General features: G+C 39.9%; 1 protein-coding gene across 1 annotated transcript; it reads right to left on the reverse strand.

Annotated features, from left to right (window-relative positions):
* Positions 1-1,231: 1,231 nt before the first annotated feature.
* On the reverse strand, positions 1,232-23,272 carry LOC109464347 (von Willebrand factor A domain-containing protein 7-like). The gene is made up of 16 exons (XM_019761294.1): positions 22,996-23,272; positions 20,253-20,375; positions 18,589-18,762; positions 17,248-17,314; positions 14,402-14,496; positions 13,933-14,115; positions 12,362-12,574; positions 10,473-10,778; positions 7,838-8,125; positions 6,797-6,913; positions 6,357-6,526; positions 5,807-5,918; positions 4,936-5,140; positions 4,145-4,229; positions 2,895-3,008; positions 1,232-1,494 (listed from the first exon to the last, which is right to left on the reverse strand). The coding sequence occupies exons 1-16, from the start codon at positions 23,270-23,272 to the stop codon at positions 1,348-1,350; spliced, it is 2,676 nt and encodes an 891-aa protein (XP_019616853.1). The 3' UTR covers positions 1,232-1,347.
* Between the last annotated feature and the right edge of the window lie 2,748 nt (positions 23,273-26,020).

Consider the following 26,020-nt stretch of genomic DNA (forward strand, 5'->3'; position numbering starts at 1 on the left):
TGCTCCAGCATTGGAATGCGGGGCATTAGTAACGTTTTTTTTTTTATTTTGAAAATCAACAGTTTGCATTATGCAATTAAAAATCCTAACCAATAATGTAGGGAATAGCTATCCAACTGTTGTTTTAGTTGTATGTTACTTCATATTATAGTTATATCAAATTGAATGTAAATCATTGTTTTCCCTTGTGTTTCTCATTCTTTCCCTACCATGTCGTAAAATGTGGTGAAGCCATCGCTGTATTTGCTCCTAAGCAAATATTGGCCTTTCTAGTTCCTATTAAAATCACCGAGCACACCTATTCATTGGGACATTTCATTTTCTACTGCATCCAAAGAAAAAATCAAACTCCACATTAGTAGCGTAGATATAGAACCTAAACTATAGACAAGCAAGGTAGTTTCATCTCTCTTTGTCTGTCTCACTTGTATACTTACTTTATGCATGCATGTTTTCTCTTGTTCACTTGTAATGCTTTTCTACTCAGCAACTAGACAACAGAAAGAAAAACACACACCCTAAAATTTCATTACACTTGGTTTATTTATTGCAAACTTACGTGGTAATAACCAAATGAGATTCTGACAGCAGATTCTCCACATGATAAAAGTAAATTATACGTTATCACTTTAGACTCAGAACTGATTATAGAACATCAGAACATTTAGGAATATTTCACAACATTATCAGTGGCAAATGGTTACCACCCGGCCAATTGAATACTGCCTTGCCTGGTACGAATGGGGACCCGATATCGGTCGACATATTTTGATTGGGTGCCATGCTTAAGTCACTTGTATGACGTGAAATATGTCATGATGGTTGCTTCGCATTTTTTTTTTTAATTTTGATACCCTTTGTCTTAGATAGATTATTGCTTAATCAAAAGAAAAGCCCGCATATAAATCGTAGCCGCTAAAGACGTTTCCAGTGGGCTGTTTTTTGTTTCTATTAGGCCGGGGGAGCTGTATCGGGGGAAAGCTGTATCGGGGGTGACTATCAAGCAGATACAAGTTAATAATACAAGCTGTGTAAACAAGTCATAACGGCAGTCATAACGGCATTTTCAACACTTGCGCCCTTTAGCCCCTTTTAAAAGGGGCTAATCCTCTAGGGCTAATAAATAAACTACATACAAAGTACAAGTACATATATCTACATTCAGATTCATAATACGGAATTAAAAATAAAGTCTCAACTTTAAATGGCAGTCATTATAAAAACCTGGTTTGGCATTATTGTGTCGTTGCCATAATTTAAGCACAAAAATAAATAGCTCTGAAAAGAGTAAAACTAGCCGTCAAACAAATGCAAAACACCAGGAAGAGCGCATGTCAGGGTCAATTCTCACCAGTTCGTAGGATCCGGAGAGGGTTTGATAGTGGGCTTTTTCATACAAAAAAGGGTGAGACCGAGCCCAGTCAATAATCCCACACCAACTACTGCGGCAGACACCAACAGTGCAACTTGAGATGTTCCCAAGTACTCGTCATCCTGTAAAATGAAGGAAATATTTTAATAGAGAAAGCAGATGACCAGGATGATATGATGTTGAAGCCTCATCGAAGGGACTATGTTAGATTCACAATAACGTGCATATTTCCCTCATAGTAAAATGTATTTTGGGTGCAATCTTTAAATAATTGTTGCTGTTTCCGAATAGACTTGAGTGTGCGTGTATGTTTTTTTCTATATTTGTAGTCCTTCGTTGCGAAAGTTGGTTGTATTTATCTATGGGGATATCCGGATAGGACCTATGTTGGAAATGGGAAAAGTATTTTCCCTTACCGGTGAATCTCCTTCTATAACGGCAGGTATCGTTTTTGTCGTAGTTGTAGGAGGGACCATTGTTGCGTGTGTCGTCGTTGTTGTTGGTGTCATGGGTGTAGATGTCGTCGTTGTTGGTGGTGTCACGGGGGTAGATGTCGTCGGTGTCACCGGGGTAGATGTCGTTGTTGCCGATGTCATGGGGGTAGTTGTTGTTGTTGTGGGTGTCATGGGGGTAGATGTCGTTGTTGTTGTGGGTGTCATGGGGGTAGACGTCGTCGTTGTTGTGAGTGTCATGGGGGTAGATGCCGTTGTTGTTGTGAGTGTCATGGGGGTAGATGCCGTTGTTGTGGGTGTCATGGGGGTAGATGTCGTCGTTGTTGTGGTTGTCACGGGGGTAGATGTCGTTGTTGTTGTGGTTGTCACAGGGGTAGATGTCGTTGTTGTTGTGGTTGTCACGGGGGTAGATGTCGTTGTTGTTGGTGGTGGTGGTGTCACCGGGGTAGATGTCGTCGTTGATGTGAGAGCGGTAGTCGTTGGTGGGAATGTCGTTGGTGGAGGGGCTGTTGTTGGGATGTAGTAGTCCACCGTACACTGGGCAACGTTCCCCTGCTTGTCTGCGACAGTAATGGTTCCTCTTGGATTGCAGCAGTTGGAACTATGTTGAGGAAACGTCAAAGGACCATGTTTAAAATGGCACATTATAGCACTATTTTTTTTAATGTTTTAAGCGTACTTTTTTCTTACCCTATATAGACATTGCAGGAGTTCATGCTTGTGCCAAATTCCACGTCATATATCTTAATACTAATTTCTCTTACCAACAGCTATACTTTTTATTCAGCCTGCAAAGTAGTCTGGTGGAGACTACTATTTTGTGTGAACCTGACCTCTTCCCTTTTGACGTCAATAAAAAAAGCGGCCAACAAGGAGGTTTGAGTTTTCAATAAATAAACAAAGGCGCTTATATTATAAACAAGCACATTTCTGTTAATAGCTGCAGACCTGTATGTAGCTGCGATGCTCGTCCCAACAGTTCCTGGACTGAACGGAGAGTGGGTAAAGGTAATCCCGCTCCCCTCGGGTGAGGCAATGAGGCTGTAAACACCAGATTCTTCGTCCCTAACGTGGACCTCTATGGACCAAAGATGGCTGACACAGGTAGATGGATGTTGTTGTTCAAGGGTGCAGCTACCAGTAGCCGATACTTGCGTACACGTTGGCTTGACGTTGTCCACAGGCTAAAAAAATTGACATGACCATTGAAATAGCATGAAACCATCGACTTAAACTAGCTTGAAAGTTAATAATAGTTTTTTTTTTTTTTTTTTTTTTTTAGAAAAAATAGTACACGCTATCACCACATTGAAGCACAAACACATGAGGCTGGTTGAATTTTTAGATAATATAAAGGGTCTTTACATAATATAAAGAACTGATTTAAACCGGTCCCAGATTTCCCAGAAAATCCTTAATTTTTGCATCTCATAAATCTTGATGACAAAATTGATATTTCGGTCGGACATTTTTCTTTAATTTCAAAGATGAAGTGCAAGATCGATAACTCCACAGTCCCGTTGACAAAAAAACATCCGACACAGACCGGGCTTTTTGTCTTGTCATCAATTTATAAAGTTTTGAGGTAAATTGAATTTGCTTTGTTGGTATTGAAATACTAAGTTTGCACGCAAGTCAAGCCGCGTGGATAGAAGGACGGGGCAATGTACATCTAGGTAAACATGAATCACGATTTGCAAGGTCATTCACGATGATGGAAGTATATTCGGTACATTATACATATCCACTACCAAGTACCAACTATACATTGTATGTTCTTGTCAGAAATCGGTTTATTTGTGAAAAGGTAAGTTTTTCCTGTTAGGTGATACCTATGTCAAAAAGACGTGGGATTAATGTAAAGGACCGCTAGTGACCAAAAAATCGAACGCAAGTTCGGTTGTAATTACGTTAGATCGAACATGGATGGGTTCGAAAGAATGCTGGCTAACACCAAGGCTCTAGAGTTGGATGTCTATGCAGTAACTTAATTTCGCAAGGATCATGGGTGTAGCTAAAATCCGAAACCTTTTAGTTTCTTAAGCCAAAATAATCCTACATAAACAATTGGACTTACCCATAGATTTATTCTTAAACCTCATTTTTTAGATTTATTTACAAAGATTTTTACAAAGATTTAAAGTTGTTTGACAGTTCAACAGTCTAAATTTGGGTAATCATTTCTGTGCGTGTATTAAAATTACAATTTAAACATATTTCCCATACTAGATAAGAATTTGATATAAATAAAACCATTAAACTCGAATATGCACCGTATAAATGTATAGCCATTAAATGAAGAAGACTTAATCATACTTACCACTACAATTTGAGGTTGTACCGTTACTCTGGCTACCAGTGAGTTGGACGAACCTCCCGGTCCTCTCACAGTTAATGTTGTGGTACTAAAAGTAAAGATATGAAAAAAAACTGGTTCACTTAAATTTGTTGTAAGAAGGACATTATGTATAATGCCCTTGGTTGTACACAACCAATGTACTCATATCCTTGTTGATATCACCACTAACTTTAAATATAGTCAGAATACGTTGATCAACCAGTGCCCACTTTGTATTAGTAAGGAAGCGATAACATCACCACTGGCACTACGTTGTGTACATTGGTCTCACATGTGGTGAGGCTATAAAAAATACCATCGACCATGCCCAGACCGTTTAGGGAGACCGATTCACAACACTATGGGTATCCGCCTAGCCTTGTCAGACAAGTTGGGGGGGTTATGCCATAATAGATAATGTGAAAAGTTAGGTCGATGCTTACATTTGGGGACAAACCCCAGTTTATTCCTCCTTAGTCATTAACAACCCTTATAACCAGATCAAACATTTAGCCAATCAATCCAATATGACAATTAGTATTTTATGTTGTAAATTTTAATATTTATATAAAAGTACCTATGGTAAGCTTTGGTGTGTTTATTACAATTTACTACGCTCTTCTAGATAATTGATATCACCATCGTATAGATATACCTAAAAAAAGGTGCACATAGCAATAACTTGTTAGCAATGTACACGAAACACTCTTTTGTGATAATAGTAATACTATGTTGTTGTGTGATGTGCTTGATAAAATGACAGATATCTATACCTTGTTGTACCAGCGACCGCTGTGCTTGAAGCTGAAAATCTGATGTACCCAGTCGTGTTGGCATTCTCCTGTAGTGTGATTGACGTAGGTGATACTGACTGGACCATCGATGCGTCGTCTGTTGCTGCTAGAGAAAACGTACTTCGGGCTCCGTGGTTCACAAGCAGAAAATGCACGTCCGCAGTGCTTCCAGCAAATAGTGGCTCTGGAATGGAGATGTGACATTAAGATACTTATATATTAATCAAATAATGTAGATGACATACTGATTTATCTAATCTAACCTGAAAATATATGCGTTGAAAGAATCATTGACATGGAATAGGTCAAACCTGAAGATTAGCTCGTATGTTACTTTTCATTGGCATAGTCCATGTGTATCCAGAACCGTGCCTGGTGCAAATATACGTTTTTGAGTGCCAGAAGACTTTCCAGTACCCATTCCTAACTCAATAACAATGACAATGACAATGAACTTTCTTGCATATGTTCACGCCCTACATGGGCCAAATGCACTTATAAGTTAAATAAGTTGGTAACAAGAATAGAAGAAGCAATTGTTACACTCGTGTGCTATTTCTCTATCTACAGGATCTAACTACAGGATCTCTTCTCTCTTTTTGAAACATGTATGAACACATTTACACATTTTTTCATTTATATCATAGCGCTTGGATGTCATAATATGTTTAAACATTATTATTCTTAATAACAGTGAATATTTTTATCATCCGTATTTCTGCCTTTTTTGGCCTCTAGCATACTTGTGGTGAGATCTACTGCATTGTGTTTTTGCGATAATCGTCTCAGTATTTTGCGTCACACGCACCTCGGCCTATCGTCAGCGTATAGCTAAGGAAAATGACAGTACCTTTTTCGCCCACCAAAGCCAAATTAAAACTTTGCGGCTGGATGACAGTAGGCTGAACACGCTGAAACACATTGTTGCTTAAGTCGCTGCCTTCAATCTTCACCCGAAATTTCTGGGGAAAAAGATAAGGTGAATTCATGACACAATGACAATTGTTGTGTTCTGCCATGACTATCGTAATGCTAGATTCCCCTCTCTTTGTCATTGTGTTATTATGACGTTACTATAACCAGACAAAATAGCAGTTTAAAATTAAATGACATTTACCTCTTTTTTCCGAAAATAGTTTCATCAGGTTGGTAAAACTTAAGAGATAGGGGAATTCTTTTTACACAACCAAAGAGTCTCACCTCGCTGACGTTTCGGTGTCTGTCAGACACCTTCTTCAGAGCTTCTGACTGGAGTACTGCATCTACATCGGCTACATATAGCGGCGAGATGCAGTACTCCAGTCAGAAGCTCTGAAGAAGGTGTCTGACAGACACCGAAGCGTCAGCGAGGTGAGACTCTTTGGTTGTGTAAAAAGAATTCCCCTATCTCTGACATTTACCTCTGTTGGCATGACAACAACTGCAGAATACTTGGCCCCAAGAAGGCCACCAACGGATGCCATTGGAGACGACACCAGCCCGTCACCTGCCTCGTTTAGTAGTGAAATTCTGGTCAGCTGCTGGACATTCTCTGAGCCGAGAACATCCACAATGATAGTTGTATTTACCCCTGTTAAACAGATGGTGTGTAATTACTACTCCCTATACGGGGAGTACATACCGACTAAGAAACTGGTGGACGTACCAACTAGGTATACTAAGTACCTAATACCAGCTCAGAAAAGAGCAATTGTATTTTCCTCCACTAACAACATCATTAGTTGTCACACAGTGAGTGAATGAATGAATGAATGAATGAATGAATGAATGAATGAGTGAGTGGCTGAGTAAGTGAGTGAGTAAGTGGATGAATGAATGAGTAATTAATTCAGTGAATCACCTGCAACAGGTCTTCCATCAATGGGCAGTAAGATGCCATTGGTTGTTGTCCTCATAAACTGGTACGAGAAGTCCACAATGCTCTTTCCCGTAACCTCCAACATGTAATGCTGTGAATCTGTAACCACATGAACCACAATAGGAATAGAATCAAGGTATTACAGTCCTTTGCACAGTGTGTTGAAATAATTTATTGCAATATTTCACGTCTTCAGCAAATTCGTTGTACTAGGAAATAAACAGTGCATATTGCAAAGTTGATTATTATACACACGATATGAACATTATCTAGTTTTCTGGACAACGTTTTAGGGGGCATTCGTTTTTGTTATTGTTATCTTAGGAAACATGTAGTTAAATTCTCAAAGTACCTCTTAGTCGAAGTCGCCAAGTGCCTGGAGACGGAGTTTTGATTTGGTACACTCTGTTAGCTCCTACGTCAACAGCAATTTCGGCCAACGGTGTCCCAAATGCCTGGGGCGTACCTAGAATATCCAACAACAACAAATTTTGCGCAATAACCCAATTCTAGGTATTTTGCTACTTTGTTTGAAACAGTCTGTTGTACAATAAACGAAACGATCGCGTTAATTCTTGTAGGGTCTGTGCTGCTGCCATCCGGCGTCACCAGGTTACCTCAATACGACATTCCCCAACAAAAATTAGGTATGCATTCATACCTGGGTGAAGTGAGGAAAGTCGTGTAAAGTGCCTTTCCCAAGGGCACAACGTTGGGGCGCATGTTCAGACATGTACCGGGTACAACTCAGGATCGAATCCAGGTCTCGTTGCTTCATAGTCGAACGCTCTATCACTACGCTACCCGACGCCACATTAAGCTTAATTTGAATTTTGCATCCAAGCACAAATTATCCGCATTCATTTTTCTGATTTTCAGTGCTGTGGAAAATTCCTTGTGCTAAAATAGCGTTATCATTTTTTTCATTGTTACTAATAATGTATACATTAATTTTCCAGTTGTATTTAGTGACACAAACAGTTCAAACAACATCATGCATAATGTAAACGAAATTAAACTTACCATTAGGAGTTTCTATTACAACGTCCGGTGCGCTGTTTGCAGCTACTAAAGAGATGGCCAGCTCCAGGAGAGCACTGTCGACCTCTACCGGCACAACCCTGCCGCTTCCCGCCGGCAGACTGGCCTTGTAGAGGGTCACAGGAGCGGAGTTAGACAGGGCAACGCTGATGACACCCGTCAGCTCGGCAATGTCTTCTTTGTCACCTTCGTAGACAGATCCACCGGACTGCTCGGCGAGTTGTTCGTACCAGTTTCTGTTGCTTCGTCTCTTGGCAGTATGGGAGGTAGCTGTGGGGGTAAAAAGTGGTTGCGGTCTGCCGAGTTGCACATACCATAATCCTATGGACCTATAGCGTGAAAAAATGTCCTTGGATATAATCTGCGAAATATAGAGTGAAGATAATGCAGCTTACCAGCGATCTATTTACTTAACACAAGGGTAACAATATTGTTACCAAAAGAATAAAACAAAACACATGTTAGACAAGAGTGTTTATGTTTTTCTTCATACTATAGGTATAGATAAAAACATAACATAAACATAAAACAAAACAAAACATATGTCTCTTTTCAGACAAACAATTGATATTTTGGGCTCTGAAGTCTTGTTGTTAAATCCAAATGATCTGAAAGTTGGTAAGGGTGTGTCTTAGATATATACCAACAGACATTATTCTTCTTCTTCAGGCAATGTCCAACCGCGAATGCTTCTGCAATAACTGACATTTGACGGGTCGAATGTTAGGTCGAAGGGCACCAGCGGGGCTTGGGACTAGGCGAGGTTTGACACTTTAGAAACGAAGGTGGCCAGGGAAGGGGATTTGATCATGAGTTTCTTCTGACAGGGCGTTCCAGTCCCAAATGAAACGGGGGAAAAGAAATTCAACCGGTAGTTTGTGCGACAGGTACTGTGCTGAAACTGCTGACTGTGGTCTCTCCGGCTTCTGTTGCTGCCAGGCAGGGGCGTCAAGACTCAATCGCATCTCAAACATGCAAAGTCATGCTGGATCTTGTACATCATGATTAGTAGCGACGTCGGTCTTGGAGAGAGGTTCACTAAAGTTGGTGAAGCGTTACGATTTAGTGGGTTACTGTCGCGCGTCAAGGTCAGCTGACAGCACTTGCTTGGATTCTCTCTCCTATAGTCTTCCAGCGTGTCGAGGTGCTCTTGCAATTTGGACGGGAGGTGAGGGGGATCCTTTGCGGGATGTCATTGATGTAGGTGATGAAGAAACACGGCGCCAGCACCATGCTCTGTGGGACACCTGACCTCACATTCACATAGCTTGACCGTTTACTACTACGAACTGCATGCCAAAGTGGCTGAAGAAATTCACTATCCACTTGTTAGTGTGCCATCGTATCCAATAATGGTCCAATTCGTGTACGAGAAGGCTATGGCTCACTCGATCGAAGGCTTTTTGAAAGTCCATGATGATTACATCAGTCCCAACAACTCTCTCAATGGCCAAGCCGTGTTGTTGTGTGGACAAGATGTTGTTCAATTCGAGTGACGCATAATGGCACTGACTATGACGTGTTCCTGGCTATGTCTGGAGGGCTATGGCTATCATGAGGGAGATAGGGCGGTAATTGGACGCCTTGTAGTGTTCTACCTTTTTGAACATCGAAGGTATCAGCTTTACTTGGTGCTTTGGGGGTACTTGGCCTGTGCGTAGTGATGACTGGTAGATTGTGGTGATGATGGGGGAAACTTCTTTACACACGCGTTGGGTGGTGTCATCTGGATCTGCTGCTTTTGTGGGGTTCAAACTGGCCAGGATCTTCTCAATGCCACCGGCACTGATCTCCATGTCGTCAATGGAGGGGAAGTCGTCGCGGGAGGTAGGCAGCGACCAGCGATCTTTGAATTGTGATAATGTGTAGGTGGCGCCTTCGTTGAACGCAGTGTAGAGGTTTGCTCAGTAAAAGGCCTTCTGTTTGGGGTCGGTGACGAGCTTCCCGTTGACGACTGGGCAGGAACACTTGTGGTAGTGGAGCCTTGGTTTTTCATGTAGGTACAGAATATCTTCTGGGTCTGAATCCCTCTTCTGTGCTAGTGGGAGAGGATGGGTTTTCAGTGCATCTCCAGTAGGGCCGTCGCATATGCTTTCTGATCTCTCTGCTCAGTTTCACGACCTAGCTACATATCCAGGCAGATAGTTCCGTGGTTATGATTATGAACTAGATCATGACATAATATGAGGGTCGCTGAAAGAGTCCAGTCTGTAGGGAGCACATTCGATATTGAGCAGAGATCATTATGCAAAAAGTCCATATTTTGTGTGGAACTTTTTGTTCGGACTGGTCTATAACATTACATATACATATGACCGATGAAGAGTCCATTCCCGAGTAGGGGAAATATTTTTGGTAAAATTTAATTTTTGACTGATTGGGCAGATTAGGAAAGTGTGAACGCGTTGGAGGGGAGGTTTTTGGAAGAGTCCATTTTAATAGTTCACAATAGAACACAAAATTTTTCTTCTTTTGTGCAGGCGTGATTTCGGAACAGTCAATATTCATGGAGAGGGAGACGGATTGAAGATGTATTTGCTCATGGGCTAATGGCTGCCTTTTTAGTTAAGATCTTATAATCAGGCAAACAAAAGCACATAGAGTATGCCTAAATTACCTTTATAGTAGCCTTGTTTCTGTTCATCAAGTAAGTTGCGACTGGTGCATGAGCCTGTCAATAGAAAGTTGAGCCTAGCTTGCTTTTCGCCCATCAGTGCCGCAATGTTGTCGTACTTTTCTGTGTCTTTTGGATCCGCGTCCGTAAAGATGAATAGGTGAGACTCTGGCAAACAGATGAGCAGGGCCTGTTCAATTCCAGAAAAACAGTACTCAGGACAGTCTCCTCCACCGTGCACTGTTAGCGCGTATAGCCAGGTAATCATCTCGTCTGGATCTTTTGTTGTACGTACTTGTCCAAGGTCCTCTGAAGTAAAGAAAAAGTTGGTCATATAAGCCGATAAATGTTAGACTTCCAGATAATTATATACCGAACAAAACAGTTACCCAAACAACTGGGAATATGTTAAGATCTATCTATTAGCTACAGTAACTTGTGTTGTATATAAAAATATCTGTAATTTATCATAACTGATTGTAGTTGCACAAGATATCAAATACAATATGGCATAGAAGAGAGAGGACAACAAAAATACACATATTCACAAGGGAAAACCTAAAAATAGTACCTTTCTGGAACATTGATACAATTTCAATGTTTTTGTGCGCTTTGAGTGCATATAGCCACATTAAATATCAAACAAATCGGATACATATACTAAGAACCTGCCTTTATGTAGTCAAAACTCTTAGCCGTTCTAAATATGATGGTTTTTAATATACTTAGTCTAGTAACTACCATAGATGTTTGCCTTCGTCAGAAGGCTAAGTGATCGCTTTGGAAATGGTGGCTGCAGTACCAAGGTCATCCACCAGGAGGGCCATATTTGACCTTGACCTTTGTTTTCCTATACCAGCATACCAAATATCATCACAATCCATAAAGGCGTTATGAAGTTATGCTGACTACAAATGTGCGGAAACACAAACACACACACACAGACACACCAAAAGCAATACCTCCATTTTTCATGGAGGTAAAAATTATCTTGTGGCGCGTTCTTACGTCACTTCAATGATGCTTGTGTGTTGTTTATTACCAGTTCAAAGTCTGGAAGAGAAGTCTAGACTTTGTATGTAGGATAAATTTCGGGGAAGATTAAGTTGTGCAAGTTTGGATTGCAAAAATGCAGTCGGGCCATTTTGTATTGAAATTTGGAAGTGCAGTTGATGTCTTTCATCTAGGTTAATCTCCAAGCAGGTGTGTATTTTGGGTGGTATAATTCGGTAATGCTAAAATACCATAGAGATGACTGCCAGCAATTTCAAACTTGTAGGGTTTGGAAGTTTGGTGAAAGTAAACATAATTTAAGTTAACGTATTCATATCAGGAATTCGTTTGCATAATGTATGAGGAAATGCCTAAATACATTAGGCTCTTTTGTTAGTATGAGACTGTCACAGGATGGGGAATATGATCAACTGATAAAATGAAATGAATGGAAATGACATTGATTTTGATTTTCCATTGATTTTGTCTCTTTACGTGTATTTGGTTCTGGAAACGAACAAGATTAGTTTAAGGCTTATGTGTCTCAAGGCCTACAACGACGCAGTTACTGGATATTAAGTAGGAAGATTTAGTTGACAAGTACGATGTGATCGGAAAAATTCTGTTTTGAGCGGCGACCATTGATTGAAATGTCGCGGCTATACGGCTGGTTGAGGTTTCTGTAGGACACACATAGCCAGTGTGACGTTACACGTGCCCAATAATGCTTAATCTGTTGTTTAACTTGTTTTCGTGAGGGCTGGCTAGCTCCTTCGTACGCCAGCTCAAATTATGTACAAGTGACTATAGCTACGGGAAGGGTCACGTGACTGAATACACCTTATCGAGGGGGAAGCAAACACAAGGTTTATAACAACTTATAAATGGATATGACATACCGGGATCGCTGAAAGTAGACAGGATATAGTTGTACGGTGCAGTAGCTGTGCCCAAGGTGCTTTGTACTAGCTGAATCGATTCTTGACGAACTGCTGCAACGTCATCCGACATGCTGCCCGACACGTCAATTACAAAAACCATAGAGTTTCCTGATCCAAGGTTCAGGACCTCCTTGAACTTGTCATCACCAATTTGTGACAGTAGGCCATAACCTGTAAAATGGTATGGAAAGTAGTTAGCCTTGTACTGAGCATAAAAACACATTGGTAAATAAACAATACAGGCAGTTTTATTGAACAAAAATGCTCTAAAGAACTGTATGTCATGTTTAGATATAAACTTGGCACAAGAAGAAAGTACGGAATACTTATGCCTCAAACCACCGTTTGGGATCAAAACTGTACCCGGGCGTATATAAATATGTGCCATTTTGTCATTTCTAGTCGAAAAAGAATATTCCTTCTATGACTTTGTTTGTATATATGTCTTATAACTTCGCATACGTTTTTACTGAGATTAGAACATTTTTTGTTGAGTTATCATAAAGAGTTTGTGCGTGGCCCAGTCAAAACTGACCCCGGAATTTTAAAAACTTTTTAATACCAGTACTTTGTTGTCGTTAGTATTTCTTCCAGGTAACATGTTTGTTTGAGTCTCCTACTGCCATTGGTCCAAATGCATGGTGGCTTGGCCTTCAAGCAATTTTTGCAAAATTAAAAAATTTTTCGTTTCAGCAATAGAATTTTATGGGTTTTATGTTAAGTTACACATGGTTTCTAATATTGATAACATCCCATATAGCTTTATATAAATTTTATCATCAAAAATACATAATTTATGCTAATTTGATGACGTCAACATCCAAGATGGCGGACCATATCATTAGAACAGGTATATACAGGTTATCTTCCTTAAAATTTCATCCATACTTCTATTTCTTTTCACAAAGAAGGTTCAAATGAACGTCTTTATTCTGTTTACAATGTATTTAAGGCTTTATCCTGAAAAAAATATTTTTGAAAATTGATTGATGATCCAAGATGGCGGCTGGCTTGATATGCATCATTTTATGATGTCACCGGTGTTGCTATGGGCATCATAAGACTTAGTACACACAAGGAGGTTAACCTCCTTGGTACACACTAATATTCTGCCATAATCACTTTTGGTAAAGTTATTTTTATACCATTTAGTTTTCAGGAAATAACTTACCTAGATGGTTTTGGCCAATAAAATCACATAAATTACGTCATAATGACGTCATATTACATTGTAATGACATAAAAATTATAGATATGACAAATTTTTATTAGTACACCATCCTCTAAAAATTTGGTGGTCATACAACATACCGTTATCGAGTTCTGAGGGGGGGTCGAATGAGCCGGTCCCACCAAGCCCAAAAAAGCCCGGTCTAGAAAGGGTTAAGGCAATACCTATACGTACAGTACAATCAGTAATACAGATTAAACAATAACTTCACGAGTCTTTGGGTACAAAATCTTACATAAAAACACAAATATATTTAACAAGAAAACCATACATTGGAACAGTAATAAATACTTATCACCTGGTGCAATGAAGAAGTTTGTTGTTGCCTGAATGGCTGCCTGTTTGGCCTGCTCATGAAGATAGTGGTGGGGAGACAGACTGGGAACACTCGTCTCCTTGTTGATTCCTCCAGTCGGGACTGTAAGTCTAGAGTCATCCATCAAACCGCCATGACTGCACTTGCCTGTAGTTTCAGAGATAGCTAGAAAATAGAACAAATGCAGCCATATTCAGTGCAATGCCTTAAAGTACAGGGATTATTGCAGAAGAGATTATTATAATAGTACAGACAAATTCCGCAAGGATTCTTTCTTGAGCTCAAAGTCCACATGCCATGTGCACTTTAGTAATAAAAAGCAGACACTATCAAGTAATAGGTTTTGAAAGTCTGTAAGTGACTTGCTTCATTAATTTGAATGTCTAGATTGTGATACTCAAAAAGAAAAAATAGAAAAAGAACACCAATGAATGTAAAAAAAATGATTTACCAGGTGGTTTTGCTTTACTTTGCCCACTCTTGTATCCACTTGTCAAAAGATGTTGCAATAGGATGTTATCTTGACAAACAAGGACTCGACTGGGCCTGGGGGAAATGAAAATAACGTTAACAGAAATCCGAAATGCAGTTATACATTATTAGAGAATTAAGATAGGTATAGTATTAGCATAATCATTTAATTACATGCCCGACCTCACGTGACCCTGTTGTATGGACCTCACGAGTAGCGGTGGGTGTTGGAACCCCTGAGCTGAGCAGATCTTTCACAAACCCACCCACCCACCGTCCCACCCGGATTCTATACAACATTAAAGTTTGCCAAGGAAAGTCCGCCTCCTTGTGCCGTTAGAGTGAAGTGAAGATAATTAACATAATTCAGTTTATTCAGTGTTAGCTTCATAGAATTGTTAGCTATTAGTGATAGTTCAACTATGTTGAAGTTGCAATGCGCTGCCCACCTGCTACAATTGTCGTGCAATAGAATTCTGTAAGTTCGTTAGATTTGAAATAACGTCCTTGAGATGCAGTTTGACTGGGACTGTCTGGGTTTTAAAGTTAAAAATCATATCTGTTGTAGACCGCAAGCAAAAAGAATGAATGATGATGTCTGAATCGATGTGTTGTATGTAAATTTATCAGGACATGGCTATTATCATTATTATGTACGAGACAGAAGGATGCCAATAATTAATTTTAAGGTGCGCCTTTCGACTCCACAATTTCACATCTCATGTATTCCAAGGACTTTAGGGGACTATTTATAATATAAGCTTTATGGACACAGGAAAAAGAACAGCAACATTCGTAACATGAAGTACGTTTAAAAACTTAAAGTAACTAAAAATTAGAAATAAAAAATGAATCTTAAAATTCTACTTATTATGCAATAATGGCTCACATATTTTATTATTATCTTTGGTATCTGTTACAATCTGTTGAGAATAGAATGTTATATTTTCAGTAGGGTTTGTCATTCTGTCTATCATTCTGTTTGTAAACAAGATGACTCAAGAACGGCTGAATGAAATGGTTTCTTACATATTGCGTTGGTAGGGTGTGCCGGAAACTAGAAAAGATAACATTTTTGGGCTACCTTGTGGCTTCCCTTGGTACTGCAGCGAACCCTCTGGATCTCATATCTTGTTATTAGAACAGGTTATGATTTTTGTTTGGTATTGGATATCACTTCTTCTCGGGAAGACAAAAAAAGCGACCTAGCATTAAATTTTAGAACTGCAGGGGCGCTTTTGTTAGAATTTTTCGAAGAGGATAATTGACGACAGAAGCAACTAACTTTCATTTTTTGGTTTTAGGTAGCTTACATACACAGATAAGTACGATGCAATACAAATTATGCAAAGACAATGATATAACTTGCATAATAAATACGGATTCTATAAATAATTTGAAAGTTAAGTGAACGTGAATATCAATAAACATATCTTATTCAAATTTGCGCCCGATCTGCAAGATTTATGAAGACATGCTGGGATGGCCTTCTTTTTTTTATATATAAGATTGAATTGGCCCTAGGGTGTAGAACATGATAATCTGAGATAATTCATGCAAATGATCTTATTTGCATGATCATTGCATAATTATGTATGAAGTGGTGGAACGCTAGTCTTATCTAATACAATATTCATAATAACGTATAACATGCCTGCCCGCTACCTTTCGTGGTGAGGTTATGGTGATGTCACAGTATTATAACTAGAGGTCGGAGATCTCATGCCTTCGTCAGAGAGAAAATGTTCTAGATAAACGGACGTTTTTTATACTAGAAATCAATTCGGTCTAGAGTACAAAAGAATCTCTGTACACCTCTTTTTCTTCTTTTCTTTTTATTCTACGGAACACCCCAAAGGGGTTTGCCACAGATTTACAGACGCACTGTCACCGTTTTAGGCCCCCCTAAGTTATTTGATTTTGGAATGTTACTGGAAAAAAATTGATATCTGTTATCAAAAATTCTGCTTAGTGTAATATGATCAGAGTGTCACGACAGTGTCGCAAAATGTAATAAGAGAAGATATGATGAAAGGAAAGAATCAGAACAGGGCGAGATTTAGTGCTGTTTCCGTTTGTTATTACACTTTGTTCTTTTATTCAATGTATGTCCTAACCTTTGTATTTCCAAAGTTAGTATTTTCCAAATGTATGCATCTTAATCAGTTTCTTTGGCCCTTCATGTATTTTGTCGCGCTTTTACAATAAATTTAAGGTCTCCAGTTGGCGCCATCCATGCATGGAAATTACTTGGCCTGGCCTTACAATTTAAGGAATGCCCTGACGCATGCCCAGGTTTTCCTCCCCTCAAAGTACTTATGGGACAGCCCCTGAATTGTTAGAAATTGATCCCGGATGGTGGGAACAGCTGTCGCCCATCTGAATCAGAGCAGAGGTTGCTGGGGAAATATCGTTATATATCTAACACAAAAGGTCCACTGCAGCAACATAGGTTCCCCCTGAAGCCCGTATTCGAACTTGAACATGGCCTCTACAATGGTAGCTTCCCTGCCAAAAATCATTAAGATTTTTTAGGATATACTTGAGTTATTTTGCTCACAAGCCACAAACACAAAAGGTCCACTGCAGTAACGTACGGACCCCTCACGAAGCCCATTTTTGCACTTCACTTTGGTCTTAACAACGTTAATCTGCCTGCCAAAAATCATGGACGTCGAATCATGCCTTCAAGAGTTATCCCGCTAAATCCGTAGTCACCCACAATCCGACGAGACAATTCCATGGTCTTTCTGGCTAAGACCACACCAACAATCCGACGAGACAATTCCATGTTCTTTCTGGCGAAGACAATAAAAGATTACTTACGAGCAATCCTGGCAAGTTGGAATGGCGGAGTCCGTGGCGACCGGTCGGAGAGCTTTGTCTGGTAACCCTGCAGAGTCAGAAGGAGGAGAGATATCGTTACCCCGCCTGGGTACTTGACTTGTGCAAACTAGTTAAATATCAACATACCTACCCAAAAATATAACGGCTGTGTTTATATAGATGACGAATTTCTTTTGGCCAGTCCAACGGATCTATGGCGTCAAAGTAGTGAAAGCCTGTTTGTAACTGAAGAATTAGCATGTAAAGAATGCTCCCACTGTCCCGGTGTAGACCTCTGATGAACACATGTCTCACTAATGAGCAAGCTGTGTCGAAAATATAATTGCGACTTTATTTTCTTTCTGCGAATGCCCCTATAACACCCTTCTTCTAAACACACGAGGCACTTATCTTCACACGTCATAATCAAGGTTCCGTACGGTACTGCCAAAAAAACAGCCCGCCAACGCGCCGCACGGGTCCCGATTTTAAATTGCGACCTGGACTTAAGCCTAGGTCACAATTAAAAAAGGGGGCCCGCGCGGCGGGTTTGCGGGCTATTTTTTTGGCAGTACCGTACGGAACCTGGACGGAGACTGGTGGGGCTCCCAACTTAGATTATGACGTCACGTGTGCTTATCAGTGCACCAGATGTTCAGGAGAAGGTGGTTATATTGGGTTTCACAGAAAGGGTTAAAGTCGAAATAAAGTTCTTGACATAACTCCATCATCAGTGAGTCGTACTGTTCATACACGGGTCTTTGCATCAACCAGGGGCGAATCCATCGTTTTTTACGACACATCAGTTATGACTGCCTCTGTTTAGCTAACGGTGACGCGCCATCGCCAACCTCAATATCAAAAGGGCTGTCTGCAGGTTGTTCTAAACACTGCATCGCCAACTTTAGTCTACACTTCACGTGACGTATTGTCTTTTAAAAAAGGCGATGGTGACAGGCCGAACAACGCCAATATAAGACACACATTTATACACTGGCCGCAATGAAAGAAAAACAAAAATAAAATGACACCATAAACTCCAGAAACACATCTGTTCGACTAAAACATAATTTCTGGGCTATTCGATATTTGAGGCTTCGATATTTCATTCAGAGTAATAGGGTCATTACACCTCCAAACAACCTCTTCTGAAAGGAGAGGGTAATTCACAAGTTGTCTGGCTTCTGGAACATTAGAGCCACTAATTAAGAGTCACGTGATCATAAATCAACTGACTGATATAACCCCAGAATACAAATAAGCCAAGTTGATTGACAGCCTACCGTTCTCTAGCTCTACATTAAACCACACCTTGGTATACATGTAAGTTAAGATAAATACCCAGGTCTTCATACGGAACCCCTCCCTCCAACTCGATCCAGTTAGTGTTGCTGTAGAAGTCTTGTAAGATGTGCAGGTAAACACCAATCATCGCTCGGGCTGCTTCAAAGTTGGGTCGTGTTCCTGACAGGATTTCTAGTATGCTATTTCGCTGAGTTATCAACAGGATGTTTGCTGTAGGAAAACATATAGACATCTGTTTCTTTAGTTTCAACACATAAGTTCATATGGAAAATACAGCATTTCCTCATTTCCACTTTTTGTGCTGGAAATTACAGTTTAAACTTGCTTCATGCATAGATATTGTTTTTGCTAACAAAGTGGTCCAAAATACAAATTACGACATGCATAGATATTGTTTTTGCTAACAATATGGTCCAAAATACAAATTGCGACATGCATAGATATTGTTTTTGCTAACAATATGGTCCAAAATACAAATTACGACATGCATAGATATTGTTTTTGCTAACAATGTGGTCCAAAATACAAATTGCGACATGCATAGATATTGATTTTGCTAACAATGTGGTCCAAAATACAAATTGCGACATGCATAGATATTGATTTTGCTAACAATGTGGTCCAAAATACAAATTGCGACATGCATAGAACAGATATTGTTACAACAATAGTGAGATATGCGGTACCAAATGTTAAACATTTTCACATAACATAATAGGACAATTGTCAATTTGAATAATGCGGCCCTAAACATGACCGAGACAATGTCCTCTCGACATTCCGGAAAGTGGAACACCAGTAAACAAACCACAAACAGAAGAAAACAAAAAGGAAAAAGGGGAAAAGTAAAAAAGAAGGGTGACTCAACCCTATAGGAGGTACAGAACTGTAGACAACATTAGAAGCAAAACCGTCGTTGGCTGCCAAACCAGTTTTAGGTGAACCCACACCTGTTAAATTAAATTACCCTACAAAGCCAACTGGTGCATCCTAAGACAAACTTAGGAAGGCTCGGTGAAGACAGACTGTGTATTACTGTGTATTCAATTGCAAGATATCTCGCATGACTTGCAATAAGGTATACATAGGTGAGATAGGAAAAACATTTGGATGCAGTGACGTTTTCAAAATCATATCCAGTTGCTTGAGTAACTGCTTTTTGGCGTATCGTATTACCTGGATGTCTAACCTTCATCGACGCGCCATTTGGATGCAGAATAATAGGAAAGAGGAAGTCAGTGTGATCATGGGAAGCTACACAAAAACAAGTAATAAAGAAGCTGAGAAACAATAATAACAAGAAACAACGAAAGTTACAGAAAATAGCAAAAAAAAACGTATAATAGACTAGGGCAGGGCCAAGCTGATAGACCGATTGGTTAATTCATTGGATTAAGGTAAAATCTAAGGAGTCATAATGACCCTAATGAAGATGTCAGACAGGCATCTAAACGTCGGATCTTGCTATAAACAGGTGGCTGTAAATAAAGAATCTTGCTATTCATTTATTCACCATCTTTACGAATTTTTACGGACTTGGTATGATTTTAATATCATGCCACTACCATGCTCCCTTTCAATCCGACATTAAGAAAAAAAGGAAGGGCAAATGACTTTCCTTAGATGTAGACAGGCAGGTAGGAAAGCATGTATGTGAGTGTACATCATTGGTACATATGAAATATAAATTGTAGAATCACCTGCTTGAATTTCTTCTCCGCTAACGTGGTATTCTGCGTTAGACAGGTAGTCACTGTCCACCCGTGAGTTTGCATCAATGATCTCTGTTATCGCCGACTGGAGTTTAGCTGCTGAAGTCACCTCTGTAAAATTGTTACATAGCTTCATCACACAGACACGGACACACACACACACACACACACACAAACACACACAGACAGACAGACAGACACATACACACACACACACACAGTCACACACAGACACACACACAGACACACACATACACACACACACAGACACACACAGACACACACACAGACACACACACACACACACACACAGTCACACACAGACACACACACAGACACACACATACACACACACACAGACACACACAGTCACACACACACAGACACACACACACACCGTCACACATACACACACACACAGACACACACACAGACACACACACACACACACACACACACAGACACACAGAGAGAGAGAGAGACACACACACACACACACACACAGAGAGAGAGACACACACACACAGACACACACACACACACACACACACACACACATCTACACACAGACGCGGGCGCACACACACACTAAAATGTGCTGCATACTAACCATTACTGACTGCAACCTTAATCTCTACATGTTGCCTTGTTCAAAATTTTAAACAACACAAAAGAGATCATTTTACATGCACTAAGTCTTACAAACATGCACATGCCAAGAAAATGCTATATACTAATTATTGTTAGTATGTAGTAATATAGCATTATAATTCCAAGTAGAATTCCATTCTGCCCTAGGGGAGATTGAAATTCTGAACTGTTCTACGAGAATCTGGATTTTTTCTGAGAGAGATTAGAATTGTAATTCACTTCGACTATAAAGTGATCAAAGTGCACCTTTAGTTTTAATGTAATGGTTTACGCACGTATTACTCAATCAAACCCCTGAAATTAAAGTTCTTATATGAAGTGATGAATAATCCTTGCCTCTTAATTGTCTACACCTGCTTCCTTGCATACATGCATACTTAACCGTTATGACTACTCTGTTTCATATAACTCTGATTCAAATCAAACTTTCAAACTCAAATCGACATCAATTTGCATAATTACCATCAAATTATGTCACGCATTACCTAAACTAACCACTTTTTTTTTAAAATCACAATGATTCGTTAAGCAACTCTTGAGTTATCCTCCTTCAAATATTCTTGAACAAATGCCTCTGCACTTCCAGAACAAGCTACATGCTACGAGGCATAAACTTACGTCTTTTCTTCCCGACAACAATAGCTATCTACATGCCACCCGACCAACTATTCCAATCGTGGCCCCAGTCCAGGTTTTTTAAAAACATTTCTGGGAGTCAGCCGAAACTCGTTTGACACACGGGCTTGCGACGTTCATGTTTTGGTCGATGACATATCGATGCTCGCATAACATCTGGGCCACATACTAGTATTTACATTTAAAACATACAAATTCTGATCATTTTCTATGAAGTTTAACCTGCAATGAAATCATCTTTATTTAGGTCACGATTTTATGCACCCATGCGTGCATCAACTTTCTCTGGTTAAAAAACTACAGTCAAAATTTTACCTTTGCATCTTTTTTTATGCACATGCACATGTTCAAAACCAACAAGATATACAGCAATATGTACTTTTTAAGTTTTAAAGTTTTGCCCGCATATATACTTTGTTCTGAAATCCGGATGCTGAATTCCACTAGTAAATACTATTTTCTTTCTACCATATCATGTTTCCTGTGGAAATACTATGACACAAGTGGGATTGTTACATCATCTTCTGACAACAACTTTCCTCCTAATAGAACAAGAATAGATATTATTATTAATTTCAAAATCTACAGGCATTTTTGTTTGTTCGCTCTCTTGCGTCAAGTCAACCCATAAAATCAAGCCGATATAATCATACAAAACGTCGATAATCATTTTAAAACACGAATTGCCAACACAACTATGTTTATTTAACAAAATTCCAAAAAGCCACAATTTTAACAATGTATATTTCCTTTATAAACCGTTAACAATAATCAGGAGTTGACACTGCATACTTCAAACAGCATGTCATGTTGCAACTACCAACTTAAAATATATGTTACATGTTTTACACAGGTAGCAAATTAATGAGTTGAGAGTAACTCGACCAAGGTTCGTAAAGTCTTCTCCCGACACTAGCACAAAGCTCACTAGATCACTCAATATCACGACTTAACTAAATTTGCACAAGTCGGGCGAGATACGGGATAGGACCGTCAGAGTACTATGTGAAGCTCGTGAAATCGAACCAGGTTTGGCACAATCCTACCCTAACATATGAATACTTCGCAAGTCCCTCTATGGGGCATTTGCGAAGGTGAAAAATGATCGAGAATCGTCGGATATTTTGATTGACGATCAAATTTCGGCCGCACCCGTAACATGTACAAATGGTCCGGTAACGAGCTCTTTGATCTATAAAAAAATCTACGGCAAAGGCTAGGTGACATAAATGTTACAAATGATGTTGATTCTAGATAGGGCTGCGCCTGATGGCTTATAAGTGGTTTAGAGCAAGACATTTGATAACCTTGTGAAAGAACGTGTACATACAAAATGTAGGTCACAATTGACGTATAAAGAAAAATTTTGATATTGTCTAATTTGCAATGTTTTTGTTAAAAGTAATGTTGACACAATTTATGACTGTGAAATGTGATTTCATACCTCCATAATAGGCTGTGAAAAGCGTCGTTGGGTTGAACGGATCCAAATTCTGAAGTTGCCCTGGGGTAAAGGACATCCCACTTGGCGGGTTGTCTTCTAAAAACTTGGCTGCAGCTTTTAGAACTCCGATCTGGGTTATTTCCTCATGAGTGTAGTCGTTGGCGTTCAAGGTATAGAGCGTACTCAGCCTGTTTGGTAGAAATCCCTCAACGGTCCCAGACAAAACAGTCAGAACAGTAAAAAACGGTAACATCCCAACTGCCGATAGATTCGCCATTTTGACGTAAGAGGCACGATGTACATATGGTAAAACTAGTGAACTACAGAATTCCGCACGTTCAGTAGGTAAGTGGTGAGCCTTATTTGTTCTTGGGACAAGCCGAGCTATTGCCATGCAAACGTTGTTATTTGACTAGCCCGCAAAACAAATATCAGTCTTCAGACATCTGAACCTAATAAGTAACTGTTTTGTCTCGTGGGGTGCCCTTGCTATTGTAGTCAATCGCTAGGTAGTCTAAGTAACAGGACCAGGTAAAATGTCCAAGTAACGCAACGACTAGATTACATTGTTTGTTAGAAAGAAAGCACCTTAATGTTGAATGGCCTGTCTTGCCGTGTGGTAGGATATTTAAGATCGTTTTTACAATAAGAATTTTATTACCCCCCAAATAAAGCAATCAGTAATTGCCAATGTGGCGGTTTCTGACATTTTTATACTTCGCCAAGCAAGCAATCAAGCCATCGATCAAACAACAAAAGTACGGCAGCAGCTATTTATATTTTCGGGGTGAAAAAAGGGTCAACCTATAGGTTAATTTCAAGGTCATTACGCTTACGAGCACGGAACATGTTAAAATCTGTGAAGCTTTGAAGTTGTTGAAGTGTTGAAATCTGTGAAGCTACTGCCTTAAATTTTTAAGGCTTTGCTCTTTATATTTTTCTATATTGGTTTCAGAACATTTTTGGTATACTTTATGCGCCGCTAAAGCCCGTATTCCACCAAGACGGCGCTCTGTATGCGACCTGAAATTGGCCAAATCGCCGGGAACTCCATAAAAAAATTGCTCTAGTAAAATCTCAACGGCAACCTCTCTGCACTCTCTGCGCGACCAAAAACTCACATGTAAGCAACTTGGTCACGACCAACGATTTCACTGCTCAGTGAACAAATTGCGGAAATAGAGAACGAATTTTGCTAGTCAACAGTCATACTTCGTTGTCGAAGTGGAATGGGGTATATCTAAATTAATGTTGGGGCCGTTGTGCCCTCTCATGGCGCTCGCTTCGCGCTCTCACGGTGCCCATTGTTGCATGGCCGTCCTCGGCGCTCTCACGGCGATGGTATGATGCGGTGAGAGCGCCACTAAGTGGAATGGGGGCCTTACCATCGCCGAGGTGACGGAGCTTATGGCGCCCATGGCGCTCTTATCGCGCTCTCATAGCAAACTTGATGCCCTCTCCGCGCTCTTGCCAATTTGAGGTCGCGGGGAGATCGCCGTGACAGCGCGATAAGAGGAATGGGGGTATAAACGTTAAAGGCAGTTTTTGGACGCTCAGAGAGCGTAGAGGGGTCGCCGGAGTGATTATATTTGGGCACGTCTTTCGTGGAGTTTGGCGCTTTTGTCGCGCTCTCTCTGCGACTGAGCCAGAACGCGGTGAGAGCGCCAAAATTTTACGAAAAACGTGTTTAAATGGAATCTCTCCGGCGACCTTTCTGTGCTCTCTGCGCGTCCAAAAACTCAAACGCCAGTAACGTCTATGGTCGACCAGTGATTTCGTTACGGAAATAGAGAATGAAATTTTATGAAAGTTTTGATTGTTTTATTGTTTTTCTAGTCATTCTTGTACATCCTAAAACATATTTAAACTAGAGTTCCCCGATATCATACCTTAGCCAAATGATCTTAATCTTTATGACTGACAAATTATAGATTATTCCACCTGATTTAACAAATAGGATGCTCATTTTCATGAATTACATCAGTTTATCATACTCTCAACCAAAAGACAGTCTTATGTTAACAAACAATGCCATTCTAGCATTTTCTAATAAATTCTGCAAATGAGGTCCTGATTTGAATACATTATGTTTTATTATATTCACATTCACTGAACTTTCAAATACCACAACTATAAAGTTCCAGGCAGTTATCATTACATAATTATGACAGTTTCTCATTAATTATGCAAATTAAGTCTTTATTTACATAATCAATATCTGCCTGTGTTTCTCTCGTTCTCAATTACCAATGTCACAGACTTCAATAGTCCTATCATGGAAAGCAGCTGAGTTAAATAATTTCTCCATAAATTTGGCAAATTATATCCATATTTATAATAATTATATCAAGCATCACGCAAGCTACCTACATACTAAAAATAACGACGATCCGTCAAACGGTTCTTGAGTTATCCTCTTTTAAATATTTTCAAACAGATAGCCCTGCAGTTCCAGAGCAAGCCTCTAGGGGGCCCAAACTCACGTCACTTCTTCCCCAGCACAAGAGCTACCTTCCATCCAAATTTCGTCACCATAGCATGTCTAGATCATGAGATATCAAAACCGGAAGTTCAGTTGCAGTACCATAACAAGCCGCTAGGGGGTCCAAAATCTAACAATTTCTAGGTCTCATCAAGACCTACCCACCTACCAAGTATCAAAACAATCCATTTAAGCCTTCTCAAGTTATAATGTTTACAGACAGACGGACGGACACACACATACACGAACGCCTCTGAAAACATAACCTTCTTGGCGAAGATAATTATAAAATCAAGGGTTTAAGCCATGTACTAGTATCCTCCCAAACCAACTGTCAATCTCAGATGACGGCACTCACCGTATAAAAGCATAGTCTGGGGAAGGTTGGAATTTGTGGGGAGGCCATGGTCGACTCAAACGATAAGTGTCAAATGTACAGTGTTGAGTAAAAAGACGCGAAGCTCTTGCTGAGTTTCATTGTCAGCAAAGAAGGAAAACCTAATATACGAATTATTGACGAAGGGCATGGCGATGGTTCAGTCC

Source organism: Branchiostoma belcheri, unplaced genomic scaffold (genome assembly GCF_001625305.1).
Source record: "Branchiostoma belcheri isolate BF01 breed outbred unplaced genomic scaffold, Haploidv18h27 scaffold137, whole genome shotgun sequence".
Classification (NCBI taxonomy): Eukaryota; Metazoa; Chordata; class Leptocardii; order Amphioxiformes; family Branchiostomatidae; genus Branchiostoma; species Branchiostoma belcheri.

Coding starts and splice junctions, on each gene's coding strand:
- LOC109464347 (XM_019761294.1), bottom strand. CDS start 23,272: ATGGCGAATCTATCGGCAGTTGGGATGTTACCGTTTTTTACTGTTCTG. Junction 17,315..18,588: donor GGTTCCGTATGAAGACCTGG/GTATTTATCTTA, acceptor CTGACTCTGCAG/GGTTACCAGACAAAGCTCTC. Junction 10,779..12,361: donor GTCTACTTTCAGCGATCCCG/GTATGTCATATC, acceptor TCTTTACTTCAG/AGGACCTTGGACAAGTACGT.